This window comes from Lithobates pipiens, unplaced genomic scaffold, assembly GCF_037356315.1.
Source record: "Lithobates pipiens isolate NorthernLeopardFrog02 unplaced genomic scaffold, aLitPip1_a1.2 Scaffold_18, whole genome shotgun sequence".
Lineage (NCBI taxonomy): Eukaryota > Metazoa > Chordata > Amphibia > Anura > Ranidae > Lithobates > Lithobates pipiens.
Window position 1 is genome coordinate 176,527,434 of NW_027507758.1, and position 16,624 is coordinate 176,544,057.

Here is a 16,624-nt window from a genome sequence, read left to right on the forward strand (position 1 = left end):
ACTTGAAGCCTTGAGATTGGTATTTTGTTAACACTTTACATGCTACTTCGTTCAAAGTATGAAAGTACAGCCTTAAAATTGCCCAGTAAACGCCCTTATGGCCCAGATTTTTAGTTGGCAGTCTTCAAACTTAACTGCTTGGCAGTATTAAAGCTGTTTTCATCACCCAAAGGTGCTCCTCCTCTATCATCTTTGGATAAAGATAAAGAAATTGACCTTGAATTACTGCAAGACCTGATGGAAGTTGATATTGATCCTTTAGATATTGATTTGGAGAAAGATCCCCTCGCTGCCAAAGTCTTCAAGGTAGGGCATGTAACTGTTATGAAAGATTTTTTTTAATTTCTGCATGGTTTCATATTCATGACCATAGTCATTTTGGTGCCTAGTAAAAATGTATGGTTTGGGTCTGTTCATTTTATACAAATCTGGAACCTGTTAAATTGAACCTAGGACAGTGGATTTATGTGTTTTGCAGTTGCTTACTTTTTACAAACTGCAAGATGCTAGGCTGTAATTCTTCTTCTTTTTTTTTTTTTTTTTTTTTTTTTTTAAGTAAGTAATTGACCTAGAAGTTCCTACATTACAGTCTGCATGCTTTTTATGGGTCAGATACTTAGTAGCACAGACAGTAATGAGAACGGTGGCCTGGTAATTAACATATTTTAACCACTTGCTGACCAGCTCACATGATATACGTCGGCAAAGTGGCACGCTCAATCGCCTACCCTACCCGTACATGTTGCTGCGTGACACGGAGAGGCAGAACGGAGAGATGTAAAATTCCCTGTTTTGCCTAGCAACATGATGGTGATCTACTGCTCCCAGTGATCGGCAGCAGTGATTTGTCATGTTCCAGTGAGCCCATCCCACCTACAGTTAGAATACTCCCAGGGAACACAGTTAACCCCTTGATCATCTGTCTGCTGCAATGTCGCAGTCGCAATAAAAATCGCAGATCGCCGCCATTACTAATAAAAAGAATAATAAAAATGCCATAAATCTATAACCTATTTTTTAGACGTGATAACATTTGTGCAAGCCAATCATTATACGCTTATTGCGATTTTGTAGAATACTTATAGGCCTAAAATGAGGAAGAATGTTTTTTTTTAATATATATTTTTGGGGGGGATATTATAGCAAAAAGTGTAAAATATTGATTTTATATTTCTTTTTTTCATTTTCGTTTTTTTATTTTTTTTTGTGTTTATAGCACAAAAAATATAAACCACAGAGGTAATCAAATACCACCAAAAGAAAGCTCTATTTGTGGGGGGAAAAAGGACGTCAATTTTGTTAGGGTACAACATCACGCAATTGTCAGTTAAAGCAACGCATTACTGTATTGCAAAAAAGGCTTAGTCAGGAAGAGGGGGTAAATCCTTCTCGGGACCCATTTTTGACAGGTCCCCTTCCCCACTGAGAGATGGGCCACGGCCCGATCTCTTGGAACTTTTGCCCCCCTCCTCCTACTCCTGTCGCTGGACAAATTAGAAAGTGCAGTAGGAAAAACGGCTTCACTGCCTGGTTCCCTTACCAGCAATGGCGGCGGCAGCACCCAGGAGTCTATCTGAAGTTCAGCTGTGGTGCCGACAACGTATCTCTTTATCTTTGAATCAGTACAAGTGTACTTCTACACCAGTGTTTAAGGAACTTGTTATCCAATCTTTAAATTTTAGTTTTTCTTCATCAATATCCACTCAACTAATATGTATCCTTGAATGCTGATGTGAGGCTATCTAAAAAAAAAGTTAACTGTTTTTGTGACTTGAAAGTAGGTTTGGTAAACGCTGATCTACACAGTGGAAACATTGGTAGGATACTGGTACAAATTGAACAACGTATTTCAGGCTAATACCACCGTGTCCTGTAACCAGACACTGAATGTGTAGCATGCCCCATGACACCAATATTTTGACTCGTATAGTTCTGGCTGACCTGGCAGGCTTTGACAAATGTTTTTTTTGTGTATATTTATATGTGGTTTGAGATGTCTTGTTTATATCCAATCTGAGATTTCTCCTCTTTTCACCAAAAGCCAATCAGTAGCACTTGGTATGATTATTGGGGCGCTGACTATGGCACTTACAATTACAACCCTTACATCGGAGGAGTTGGAATTCCGGTGGCTAAACCAGCAGCCACTATTGAAAAGAATGGTACGCAGACAGTGACAGTATCGGTATCTCAAGGTAAGCCTTTTCTATTAATTTGTGTTTTCATAGTTTTGTCAATGTTGTCCAAAAGCAAATATTTCCTGCTGATTTTAGTTGTATATCAAAATGTGATCCAGGGTATACTTTTTTTTTTTTTATAGCTGATTTTTATGTGATTATCAAATGTCTGGATATCTAGATATCTAATCTGAATAAGTAAAAAAAAAAAAAAAAAAAAAAAAAGTGGACAGTAGGTAACTTTTTTTTTTTTTTTTTTTTTACTGAAACTTTTATTTATTTATTTTTTCATTCTGATAAACTCCTGTTAATATTACTTTCAGATGTTTTTTTTTTTTAATTTTAATTATTCTCTTTTAACAATTTTTATTCACAGCTCTAGATGCTCGTTTGGAGGTTGGCCTTGAGCAGCAAGCAGAATTAATGTTGAAGATGATGTCCACACTTGAAGCGGATTCCATTCTACAAGCACTGACCAATTCATCTCCAACATGTATGCATATAACTGTTATAACTTTGCACAGTATATGTACCAATATTATAGCATCCTAGCAGAATATGCTTACTTTATTAGTTATCTTTGATGAACAGACCTATCTTATTCACTGCAATGTACAGTGCTTCACTTTTTCTACATTTTGTGTAAAAAGCCTTATTCCAAAATGGATTAAATTCATTATTTTCTACAAACCATGCACCATAACGATAACGTGAATCAAGTTTGTTTAAAATCTTTGCAAATTTATTAAAACAAAAACAAATCCCATGTATACAAGTATTCACAGCCTTCGTCAGTACTTTGCTTGAAGCATCTTTGGCACCAATTACAGCCTTAGGTCTTTCTGAGTATGGTTGTACAAGCTTGGCTCACCTATTTTTGGGCAGTTTATCCGATTCTACTTTGCAGGACCTCAAGCTCCATCAGGTTGGATGGGGAGCATCTGTGCACAGCCATGTTCAGATCTCTCCCGAGATGTTCAATTGGTTTCAAGCACTAAGTTGTTGAAGCACTCAAACTTGAAAGTAAACAGGATGGTGTATTTGAAAAAAAGGACACCCGGTGCAGCTGCCAACCACTAGAGAATGGAAAACAGGATATACAAAAATTAAGGCAGCACTCTATGGGGAAAAGTAAAAAAAAAAGATTTCCATATATGTATTATAAATTGTATTCACCTTGGAGTCAATAAAAAAAAAATATTTATTGCACTTAAATTAGAGCCCAACAATGTCCATAGGGCTATAAATGTTAGTGTGGACAGCAGTAGAAAAAAATTATAAGGATACAATAAACAAGGAAAGTTTTAAAAACTGTACCACCAAATCATCATGAAAGAGAGGGGTTAACTGTTCTCGGGAGGTTCACCATTTACTGTCAATCGGGTTTAAGTCTGGGCTCTGGCTAGGACATTCAGGACATTCACAGAGCTGTCCAGTAGCCACTCCTCTGTTATCTTGGCTGTGTGCTTAGGGTCATTGTCCTGTTGGAAGATGAATCTTCCGCCCAGTCCAGAGCACTCTGAAGCAGATTTTAATCAAGGATGTCTCCGTACATTGCTGCATTCATCTTTGCCTCACTCTTGACTAGTCTCTCTGGTCCTGCTGCTGAAAAACATCCCCAAAGTATGATGCTGCTGCCACCACCATGCTTCACTGTAGGGATGGTGTTGGCCAGGTGATGAATAGTGCCTGGTTTGTTCCAGACATGACACTTGCTATTCAGGCCAAAGAGTTCAATCTTTCATCGGATAATTTTTTTCTCATAGTCTGAGAGTCCTTCAGGTGCCTTTTGGCAAACTCCAGATGGGCTGTCCTGCCTTTTACTGAGGCAATGCTTACTTCTGGCCTGATTGGTGGAGTGCTGCAGAGTTGGTGGTTCTAATAGAAGGTTCTCCTCTCTCCACATAGAAAAGCTGGAGCTCTGTCAGACACCCATGGAGTTCTTGGTCACCTCCCTGACTAAGGCTCTTCTCCCCCAATCGCTCAGTGTGACTGGGCGTCCTGCGCTAGGAAGAGTCCTGGTGGCTCTAAACTTCTTCCATTCACGGATGATGGAAGCCATTGTGCTCATTGCTGTAGATATTTTTCTGTACCTTTCGCCAGATCTATGCCTCAATACAATATTGTCTTGGAGGTCTACAGACTATTCCTTGGACTTTATGGCTTGGTTTGTGCTTTGACGTGCACTGAGAGACCTTATATAGACAGGCGTGTGCCTTTCCAAATCCCATCCATTCAACTGAATTTACCACAGGTGGACTCCAATCAAGTCGTAAAAACATCTCAAGGATGATCAGTGGAAAACAGGATGCACCTTAGCTCAATTTTTAGTGTCATGGCAAAGGTTGTGATTGCTTATGTACATGGGATTTTAATTATTTTTTTTTTTATTATAAACTTGCAAAGATTTCAAAAACTTCTTTCATGTTGTCATTATCGGGTATTGTTTGTAGCATTTTGAGGAAAATAATAAATTTTATCCATTTCGGCAATGAGGCTGTAACATAAAATGTGAGAAAGTAAAGCCCTGTGAATACTTTCCATATGCACTGTATAGGCCAGTTACACAAAATAAACTGCAATGCAATATACAGCTCTCTTGCAATGCATGATTGAGTTTCTTGAAGTGGATTGAATCAAGTTAGCCTTCTGTAAATTCTGTAGATTAAAGCAAGCCATTCATTATACAATTTTCTTTCCTACAACTACAGGTTGAAGTGTTCCCTCTCGCTGTGCAATTGAATTCGGACAACGTTTTGGTTTCGTAAACCTAAAAAAGAACAGGTCGGTTGTACTGATCAATGAATCATTTCAGTACAGCCAGCCTGCCCATAAATGAAATCAAAATACAGCCAGTCCCTGCTGAACCAGCCAAATTTTGATCAGTCTATGGCCAGCCTAACCCTGTGCACACATTGTCTGTTTTTATTGATATTGTCTTGCTGAATTGTTCGTAATCGTAGGACCTGATGTTTGAATATAGTTTTCTTTCTTTTTCTTAGTATCCCAGCCTTCCAGTGGTACAGACGACTCATTGTTACGTGGGCTAAATGCAGCCAGTCAGACAAGCCAGCTTATTGTTCAGTCATCTTCCATTCCTATGCTGAGTGCCTGTTTCAACAAGCTGTTTTCTATGCTGCAAGTGCATCATGTTCAGGTAGAGCACCTTTCATTGCATACATATTGAATTGATTTGGTGCATCTACTACAAATCCTTTCTCTCACTATGATTACAGCTACTAAAAATTTTAATGATAGAATTTACTTTCTAAAGCTAGCCACTTTCATGGTCAGTTAACCTTGCTAGCATTAGCAAGTACCATCGGATTGTCTATTAGCTGTCTTTGCCTTGAGGGATCTTGTTTCATTTGCGCAGATTTTATTTTTTTAATTGTACAGCACAGTACACAGGCTTGAATATGCACAGATCCTGTGTTATAGTACGGTTCTGTCAGGTGACTGAATACTCGAAAGCCATGGGTCCTCTGTTTTTTGCTAGTATAATGGACCCACTCTCCCTTACCTTGGAAACTACTCTTGGCTTAAATAATTAGTTTTCTCCTCTAATTATTCTATTTGCTCTTCACTGCCTAATAACAATAGAAACAGTGTATCCTCTGTAAAACCTTGGGAACCATACTTGAACTTTATGCCGTGGTGTGCTCTGTAATGTTGCTTTGGGCACCGGATCCTGTGAGAACACTCACCCTGGCACTTTGTGCAGTGCATTTAGTCAGATGCAGGGTTTTATACAGGTCATGACTTGTGGTCAATTCCTGTGGAATCCAGATCCTGAAGACTCCCTCCTGGGGGTATGCCTACTAAAGCCTGGACAGGTAAGAGAGGATCACCCTGTATCTCTGAGCATTACTTTAGAAAACTGGGATTGTTTGAAATGTATTCACTTTTACAGGGCAAAAGTTTCATACTTGGTGGTAAAAATCAACCACTTAGAGCAGGTATCTCCAAACTATGGCCGTCCAGCTGTTGAGGAACTACGCATCCCATGAGGCATTGCAAAGCTGAACACTGCCGATTGCTTGGTTTTGACAACTCCCTGAGCAGAGAGCTGCAGACTCAGTCACAGCTCTCTGCTCCCTCCTCTCTCATTGGAGGGCTGTGGTGGGGGTGGCCGGCTCAGGCTCTGAGCGCGGCTGTCACAGGGGGCACAGGCCTGGCAGATGTATTGTTTTAATTGGGGATTTCAAGCCTTATTCTTTATAATCATTCAGTCTGCCAAAGGACAGTCAGATTTGCATAATACCCAGAGGCAAAGATTCTATTCAAATGTGTTTTTGGTTCCAAATGGGGATATTTCTCATATCTTGGACCTAAAATCCTTATATAACTTCAACTTCCCAAATTTCACATTTAATCAGCAAGGTCAATTATTGCGTCTGAGACAACGGGAATACTTGGCATCCATAGACATCCAAGATGCCTGCATGTTATCATTTATCCACCTCACCAGTACTTCGTAGTAGGAGACAATAACCTCCAGTTTGTTGCACAACCATTTGGCTTAGCGTTTGCTCCCAGAGTATTCACAAAGGCACTTGCACCTCTTCTTGCCCTTCCAAGAACTCAGGACATCCAAGCCACAGGTTTATTCAGCCTTCTGCTTAAGCACTCCTCTCCCTTCCATCTGTCTGCAAGTGTCCACAGGACAGTTCAGATGCTTGAGACTTACTGTCGGGTGATCAACTTCCAAAAGTGTGCTCTCCAGCCTTCTATTTACCTTGAGTACTTGGGTGTGATCCTAGACACACATTAAGTTGAAGCAGAAAAAAAAAAAAACACTTCTGTGAAAATCCCCATTAGTGTTCGAAGTCTCATTATAGCTTCCTTTCAGGCTGTGCCATTCTCCCAATATCATTTGAGAGCTCCTCAACACATCTCGTTGACCTAGAACTAGCATGCTTCTTCTCTCAACCTAGCCATGCACTTGTTCAGTCAAGCATGAAATTCCCTAGTTTGGGGGATCTCCAGCCCAGCCATGACTTTGGGTGTCCGAAGGTGCAGGACCAATTGTTCTGAGCTCCAGGACTTCCCCAATAATATTCATCACAATACAAAACGAACAAACCAGACATATGACGAGCAGGTATACCTTTAATTGCTGGGAGATGATCTGATAATTACCTATCTTAATGGTCCTGGGCCCAGGTCAGTTTTCATCTACCATCTTTCTTTGTGTCCCACTAATAAAGGGCCATTTCTCATTGACTTGCACAGGACCACCCTGATTGGTTAGCCACCCCACCCCCACCCCCCCGGGCGTATATCTTCCAAGATTGGTCAATTTCCTTATAACTTAATTTCCCCTCAATAGCATCTCCTCTCTTGGGTTAATGATAATTAGTTTGAAGCCAACTTGATTAAAGAGGAGGTCTTCTCTTGAATGGGGCACTTAACTATGCACAGTCATAGCCGGGGTAAATCGTCCATTCCTGAACAGATCAAAGAAATATTTTAAGCATATCAAACACCCTTTAAAATGGATAAATGGTTGATTAGCACGGAAGAATACACAAGCTTTTATCTAGCAAATGATTTTGGCCTGTACCGACTACGCGCTCAATGGTATCTTTTCCTGGTCCTTTGAATAGTAAGTTAGTAAACAGCAGGGCATCTCCCTAACACACACCTGTACGCCAAAAGGAACTGTTAATTGAATTACATACTCAAGCCAAAAGTCTGTTCATGTATTTACCGTATATACTCGAGTATAAGCCGAGATTTTCAGCCTCTTTTTTGAGGCTGAAAGTGCCCCCTCGGCTTATACTCGAGTCACCGCTGTCTGACTGCTCGATCAGCGTATCGAGCAGACAGACGGCGGACATTAAAATTCAAAAGCCGCGCCTCCTTCTCCGCCTCCGCCTGTGATAGGCGGAACACTGAATTTCCCAGCAGTCAGTGTTCCGCCTATCACGGACATCCGTTCATTCTCATACTACGGACGAGTATGAGAGGATGTCCGTGATAGGCGGAACACAGGCTGCTGGGAAATTGAGTGTTCCGCCTATCACAGGCGGAGGACGGAGGCGCGGCTTTTGAATTGTAGAATGGCCGCCGAGAAGAGCGGCGATCCATCGGCACGACACGGGACGGAGGAGGCACGGGACGGAGGAGGCACGGGACGGAGGAGGCACGGGACGGAGGAGGCACGGGACGGAGGAGGCACGGGACGGAGGAGGCACGCACGCACGCACGGATGGACACATGGATGGACGGACACACACACAGGGACAGCCATGTCTCACCCTCGGCTTATACACGAGTCAATAAGTTTTCCAGTTTTTTGGGGGTAAATTGGGGGCCTCGGCTTATATTTGGGTCGGCCTATACTCGAGTATATACGGTACTCAATCCAGCCAAGTTAACCTACCATTTACTAAACACATTATTTATTTCTTATCCTAAACTTATATATACATCTATATACAAATATTCCCGGTTGCTAATGGAAGTTACTCATAAACTCCTCATAAGGCAACAGAGGAAAAGTTCTTTAAGAAGTTGAGCATGCCAGCCGTAGATACGGCAGCCTCTTAAACAAGAACTTGTCCATTGGATAACGCACAAGGCTTGAAGGACCCTTTTGACAAGAAACTGAAGTCATTAGTAAAGGCTTCCTTTTCCTTGGCCAGTTGAGCTATTCAGCCAGCTTTCACTGCAATAGGAGTCGGCCAATCCTTAAGGGATTGGGTCTGACCAAGAGGATGATCCTGCTGAAAGCAAAGCAGATATACATTGAGCGCTGTGTTTTGCTGTTGCATTAAAAGATTCAATACAGCAGGTTTCTCGTTTGGCTCTCCAGTCTATACATATGCACAGGCTTTTGTGGAAGTTATTGGCAGGTTTGCTCTTTCATGGGAAACGTTTGGTGGTGATTTGGACAAATATATCCATAAGATTTCTGGAGGGAAGAGTTCTCTACTTCCTTTGAAGAGAAAGACTAGGCGTCCCTCACTTAAAACCTCAGGGACCACTTCCTCAGGTTGTCTCAGTGCCAAGGCAGTTTCACCGCCACTAGGGCACTTAGAGCCAGGGGCAAACCCCAGGGCTAATACTCTAATAAACTCAGCACCAAGCCCTCCTTTTGAGTGGACACCCCCACTCTATTGGGTGGGGGAAGGCTGCTGCACTTTGCGGAGATTTGGAGAAAAGTGTTTCAGTACAAGTGGGTCACCTCAACAGTATCCCGCAGTTACAAGCTGGAATTACGGGGTGGGGGTTCCCCCTCAGAGCTTTCAAAGATCCAGTGTTTCCTCGGATCCTCCAAAAAGACACTTATTTCAGGTACTAGATCATTTAGTGCATCAAGGAGTGATTGTATAGGTTCCTGTATCCGAAAGGGGCAGTTTTATTCGGTTCTGTTTACAATTCAAAAACCAAATTGGGACATGAGCCCCATTTTGGATCTAAGATCCCTGAACCAGTATCTAATTCAGTCCTGTCGGATGGAGTCTGCTCAGTAGTAGCCTCGCTCCAGTTGGGATACTTTCTAGTCTCCATCAATATAAAGGATGTGTATATTTACATGAATCTATATTTCAACCTCATCAACCTGGGTCTTTTAAGGCCCTGGGGGAACTTGGTGCTCGGGTATCTGGAAGACCACCTCAGAGATCACTCACTACAGACTCTAGAATAGATAGCCTGCATAGTGCGGTATTTGTAAAGATGGGGCTGGGACATTAATGCCAAAATGTCAGCCCTGAGACTAGCTCTAATGGATTTAGGTCTGATCCTAGATGCAGTCCAGACAAGGGTATTTTTGCCAAGGATCTGTGCCCTGAAGGATTAAGTGCATCAGATAAGGGGCACCAGATAGCACTCCATTCGGCTCTGTATGAGTCTTTTGGGAAGGATGATGTCCTCCGAGGCAGTGCCCTATGCCCAGTTCCATTCCAGGCCTATACAACAGGACATCTTGGCTTGGAACAGGAGAGGGCAAGCCCTGGATTATCCCATGATCTTCTCTCCTCAGGCGTGCTTAAGCCTAAGCTGGTGGTTGCAGGATCAGAACCTGTGAAAGGAGAGATTCTTCCTCCCAATATCTTGCAGAGTACTGACCACAGATGCCAGTCTCTCAGGCTGGGGGGCCACCCTAGAGGGGCTCACAGCTCAGGGGAAGATGGTAAAGGACAGAACCTGTCCAACATCCTGGCGTTGTGAGCAGTATGTCTGGCTGTGGGTGGCATGCCAGGGTGCAGGGTTCTGGAGTGGGTAGCGTGCCAGGGTACAGGGTTCTGCAGTGGGTGGCATGCCAGGGTGCAGGGTTTTGGAGTTGGTGGCGTGCAGGGTTCTAGAGTAATTTTAAGTTCAGAAGCCATGCTGTGAGTGCAGGGCTTCCACATGTCTGAAAAACACCCCAGTAAGAAATGTTTACGTGCTGGCTGTTTCCCTATACACTGATTGCTTGACAAAGGGGCAGCTATGAGTAGCCCCGCCCTTCCCCATCCCCATCCCCAACATCACAGCTTGCATTTGGCAGCTGCAGCTGAGCAGAGCACACCCAGCGGGTTTACTAGCCAATCCCTGGTTGTGCTGGATATTCAGTTAGTAGATGATTAACAGATGGAGTGATGCGGGAAAAAGTCCTTGTATAGCAGGACAGACTGGGCTGGACTGTTGGGTGGTTTGTTACTATGTGATGAGCCTGATTTCAACTGTCACAATGTGAGTTGTCATTTGTCTTTTCACCACAATAAATCTGTTAATATATTAAACTCAGATTGCACACTGCTGTTATCCGTTTGCCTAGAGATACTTCAGTCTCTTCAGAGGTGCTGCATCTGGTGCAATGAAATCAGCAGAAAGTTACCCTGAATGCTCAAAGTGGATTCTATGAACCTTTTGCTGTTCTACATAGACATTTATGTACGCACAAACACCTTGTTTGGATATTACAATGCTGTAATTGTTCGAAATACTGTAAAATGTTAGTTTAAAACCTATTGCATGTTTAATCTGTTTTTCTTTTTCTTTTTTTTAAAGCTTGAGTCACTCCTACAGTTATGGCTCACATTGAGCCTGAATTCTAGCTCGAATGGAGGCAAGGAAAGTGGTGGTGAGCTGTTCTTGTATAATGCCAACAGAATACCAGTCATCAATGTAAATCAAGGTAACTTAGTAGATTGTTTTTTGTTTTCTGTATCATTCTTGAGATTATGGATAGATGGATAGATGGATAGATGGATAGATGGATATATATATATATATATATATATATATATATATATATATATATATATATATATATATATATATATATATATCATTTTTTTTTTTTTTTTTAGTTTTTCTTCTTTTGCTTTACAAATAAAATGGAAACTGTTTTAAAAAGTATCAGTTGCTAGGTTATTAGCCACAATTATAAAGAAAAACCTAGAAGTTTCTAAGGGGCCACATTGTTATTTTCATCCCTGAGAAATGGGCCATGATCTATTGTATAAAGCATTCACCTGAAAGATTTAGTAAGCAAGTTTAATGATTAGCAACTTAATGAGGCTAGCTGCAAAGGCCACATTCGGCCCATAAGATACCACTTTGACACGCATGTATTTAAAATGTTTTTACTAATCTTTTTTTCATGTATGACTTGTAGAGCAGCTAATGAAACAGAATTATTTCCAGTACTCTTGCAGTTAAAACAATAATACTCTCAAAAGAAACGTAGAAAGTGAAAACTGCACTGTCACATTATTTTTGTGGCTTTTGGAGAAATGCCCTTTACTTTGGTGGACTGCAGAAGTAACTCCTGTCAATGGTGGTTAGTGCTGCTGTCTTTCCCGTATGACATTTTGGCAAGGAACTGTGTGCACTGTAAAACGAGATCCAAATGCTACTATTCAAGGAACCCCCTTCTATTTAACCACTTGCTTACTGGGCACTTAAACCCCCCTCAGTCCCAGACCAATTTTCAGCTTTCAGTGCTGATGCATTTTGGATGACAATTGCTTGGGCATACAACACTGTACCCAAATGAAATTTTTATGATTTTTTCCCACAAATAGAGCTTTCTTTTGGTGGTATTTAATTACAGCTCGGAGTTTTATTTTTTGCTAAACAAACCAAAAAAGATGCAAAAAAAAAAAAATCATGTTTAATAGTTTGTTATAAAATTTTGCAAACGGGTCATTTTTCTCCTTCATTGAAGTGCGCTGATGAGGCGGCACTGATGGGCTGCACTGGTGGGCACTGGTGGGCACTGATGGGCTGCACTGGTGGGCACTGATGGGCTGCACTGGTGGGCACTGATGGGCTGCACTGGTGGGCTGCACTGGTGGGCACTGATGGACTGCACTGGTGGGCACTGATGGACTGCACTGGTGGGCACTGATGGACTGCACTGGTGGGCACTGATGGACTGCACTGGTGGGCACTGATGGACTGCACTGGTGGGCACTGATGGACTGCACTGGTGGGCACTGATGGACTGCACTGGTGGGCACTGATGGGCACAGTTAAGGCGCACTGATGGGCACAGTTAAGGCGCACTGATGGGCACAGTTAAGGCGCACTGATGGGCACAGTTAAGGCGCACTGATGGGCACAGTTAAGGCGCACTGATGGACTGCACTGGTGGGCACTGATGGGCACAGTTAAGGCGCACTGATGGGCACAGTTAAGGCGCACTGATGGGCACAGTTAAGGCGCACTGATGGGCACAGTTAAGGCGCACTGATGGGCACAGTTAAGGCGCACTGATGGGCACAGTTAAGGCGCACTGATGGGCACAGTTAAGGCGCACTGATGGGCACAGTTAAGGCGCACTGATGGGCACAGTTAAGGCGCACTGATGGGTGGCACGGATGGGCACTGATGGGCGGCACTGCTGAGCACGTGTATGTGGCACTGGGGTGCAGCACCTTTGTTGAGGCAGATTGTGGGCATTGCTGGGTGGCACTGTGGGCATTGCTGGGTGGCACTGTGGGCACTGCTGGGTGGCACTGACGGGTGCACTTTTTTTTTAATGTGGCACTGGCAGGGGGCAGGTGGGCACTAGCAGGGCTGGCCATGATCGGGACTGATGTCCCGATCACGGCCGCCGGTGATCAGTTTTTTCTTTTTTCTCCTCGTGCTGACAGCGCGAGGAGGAATAATAGCCGATTACCGGCTCCGTTATATCACATGATCAGCTGTCATTGGCTGACAGCTGATCACGTGATAAGGGGTCGGGATCGACCCCTTGCACGGATCGATGATCAGGCGAGTCTCATAGACTCGCCGATCACAGGGTGCGCAGGCCGCTCGTGCACGGGACGACGTCAATAGACGTCGTCCCGGAAAAGGAGATCCGCGCTGTAGCCGTCATTTGACTATAGCGCGGATCTCAAGTAGTTAAGTGATGTTACCACTGAGCAATACTCCATCACATTTATGATGCAGAGACTTTCAAGTGGGGAAAAAGTACAGACCCTACTGATCTTGTCATACTTTATATTCATTTTAATTTGGGTAAATATTTCTGTAAACCGCTTTTCTTGAGATGTGTGCTTATTTCTTTTCTTTATAGCGGCATAAGCTTCATTTAATCACTTCGCGCCCAGGCCAATTCTATTATAAATTTCTCTCCTACATGTAAAATTCCAAATTTTTTTGCTAGAAAATTACATAGAACCCCCAAACATTATATATGTTTTTTTTTTTTTAGCAAAGACCCTAGAGAATACAATGGCGGTCGTTGCAACTTTATGTCGCACGGTATTTGCGCAGTAATTTTTCGAGCACGTTTTTTTCTGAAAAAAAAAGTTTCATGCTTAAAAAAACAAAAAACAAAATAAAACCGTAAAGTTAGCCCAATTTTTTTGCATAATGTGAAAGAGGAGGATACGCCGAGTAAATAGATACCCAACATGTCATGCTTCAAAATTGCACGCGCTCGTGGAATGGCGCCAAACTTTGATATTTAAAAATCCCCATAGGCGACGCTTTCATTTTTTTTTACTGGTTACAGAGGAGGTCTAGGGCTAGAATTATTGCTCTGGCTCTAACGTTCGCGGCGATACCTCACATGTGTGGTTTGAACACAGTTTTCATATGTGGGCGGGACTTGCGTATGCATTCGCTTCTGTGTGCGAGCTCACGGGGACAGGGGCGCTTTAGATTTTTTTTTTTTTATTAATTTTATTTATTTATTTTGACACTTAAGTGTCTGACACTTAAAAAAAAAAAAAAATAAATTACTTTTATTCCTATTACAAGGAATGTAAACATCCCTTGTAATAGAAATATGTCACAATCAGACATATTTACAGTGAGATAATGGGTCAATAAGACCCCAAATCTCACCTCTAGGCTGGGAAGAATAAAAAAAAAAAAAAAAAAAAAAAACTAACCTGGCTTCCCTGCCAAATCTGCGCCGTTTAATTTGAATACCGAGGCCGGCGTGACGTCATAACATCGCACCCGGCCTCCGAACGATCATAGAGACTCCGGGGACGATCTGGTCTGCCGGAAATCTCTATGGTAACTGGCGGGGGCCGGCGGATCCTGTCACCGACTCACCGATGGAAGCGGTGAGTCGGTACAAGCACTGGAGGGCGGTGGGAGGGGGCGTCCCCTTCCGACACCCGTAAGAACGATCAAGTGGCGGAACAGCCGCTATGATCGTTCTTATGGTGCAGAGAATCGCTGGCTAAAACCGCCAATATCTGAATGATGTCTGTGGCCTCAGGCATTATTCAGATATAACCACCGAAAGCCCATGACGTCAATAGACGTAGTATGGGCGCCAAGTGGTTAATTGACCAATAATGACTTCTTGGTGGTTTTCCTTACTACATTTTTGTGTTCTAGTGCTATAAATCAAACCGGCTGTAAATACGTGAATTTCATATTCTCTTTGCCTGTCATTGTTTTAAAGAAAATGTTGATGTGTGAACCTTTATTTTCTATTGCTTTTCAGCATCCATTACAAGCTTTTTAACAGTCTTGGCCTGGCATCCAAATACCTTGCTGCGGACATGGTGCCTTGTGCTTCACAGCCTCACGCTAATGACAAACATGCAGCTGAACTGTAAGTAAACATTTGTGTTTAAAAGGCTGCTTTCATACAAATGATGGAACTCTTTACCTGTCACACTGTTCATGAACAGTGCTCCCCACCCTGTTGTAGTGTTTATTTTAAACAGTTTTTGCATCTTTGTCATTAAATGTACTTTCATGCATTATCTGTTGGCCAGAGAAGTAAAGTATATACAGTATATCTATAAGGCTGAAAGGAGATTTGGAGAGCTGCGCCAGTGACCCTATATACAGTGGTGTGAAAAAGTGTTTGCCCCCTTCCTCATTTCCTGTTCCTTTGCATGTTTGTCACACTTAAGTGTTTCGGAACATCAAACCAATTTAAACAATAGTCAAGGACAACACAAGTAAACACAAAATGCAATTTGTAAATGAAGGTGTTTATTATTAAAGGTGAAAAAAAATCCAAACCATCATGGCCCTGTGTGAAAAAGTGATTGCCCCCTAAACCTAATAACTGGTTGGGCCACCCTTAGCAGCAACAACTGCAACCAAGTGTTTGCGATAACGTGCAATGAGGCTTTTACATCGCCCTGGAGGAATTTTGGCCCACTCATCTTTGCAGAATTGTCCTAATTCAGTTACATTAGAGGGTTTTCGAGCATGAACGGCCTTTTTAAGGTCATACCACAACATCTCAATAGGATTCAGGTCAGGACTTTGGCTAGGCCACTCCAAAGTCTTCATTTTGTTTTTCTTCAGCCATTCGGTGGTGGACTTGCTGGTGTGTTTAGGATCATTGTCCTGCTGCAGAACCCAAGTTCGTTTCAGCTTGAGTACACGAACAGATGGTCGGACATTCTCCTTCAGGATCTCTTGGTAGACAGCAGAATTCATAGTTCCTTTTATCACGGCAAGTCTTCCAGGTCCTGAAGCAGCAAAACAGCCCCAGACCATCACACTACCACCACCATATTTTACTGTTGGTATAATGTTCTTTTTCTGAAATGCAGTGTTCCTTCTACGCCAGATATACTTGGACACACACCTTCCAAAGAGTTCCACTTTTGTCTCATCGGTCCACAGAATGTTGTCCCAAAAGTCTTGGGGATCATCAAGATGTGTTGTGGAGAAATTGAGACGAGCTTTGATGTTCTTTTTGCTCAGCAGTGGTTTTCTCCTTGGAACTCTGCCATGCAGGCCATTTTTGCCCAGTCTTTTCCTGATGGTGGAGGCATGAACGCTGACCTTAACTGAGGCAAGTGAGGCCTGCAGTTCTTTGGACGTTGTTGTGGGGTCTTTTGTGACCTCTTGGATGAGTCATCGCTGCGCTCTTGGGGTAATTTTGGGCGGCCGGCCACTCCTGGGAAGGTTCACCACTGTTCCATGTCTTCGCCATTTGTGGATAATGGCTCTCACTGTGGTTCGCTGGATTCCCAAAGCTTTGGAAATGGCTTTATAACCCTTTCCAG

General features: G+C 42.8%; 1 protein-coding gene across 7 annotated transcripts in view; it reads left to right on the plus strand.

Annotated features, from left to right (window-relative positions):
- The window catches only part of BIRC6 (baculoviral IAP repeat containing 6), a 597,017-nt gene that overhangs the window by 255,910 nt on the left and 324,483 nt on the right, over window positions 1-16,624 (plus strand). For 6 of the 7 annotated variants that reach the window (XM_077486418.1, XM_077486420.1, XM_077486423.1 and 3 more), the window contains exons 38-43: window positions 173-306; window positions 2,042-2,195; window positions 2,554-2,670; window positions 5,180-5,334; window positions 11,181-11,307; window positions 15,094-15,204. In XM_077486418.1, the coding sequence (XP_077342544.1) occupies window positions 173-306; window positions 2,042-2,195; window positions 2,554-2,670; window positions 5,180-5,334; window positions 11,181-11,307; window positions 15,094-15,204 (798 nt within the window). The remainder of the gene's footprint in view (window positions 1-172; window positions 307-2,041; window positions 2,196-2,553; window positions 2,671-5,179; window positions 5,335-11,180; window positions 11,308-15,093; window positions 15,205-16,624) is intronic. The other variant, XM_077486424.1, reaches the window with a different exon arrangement.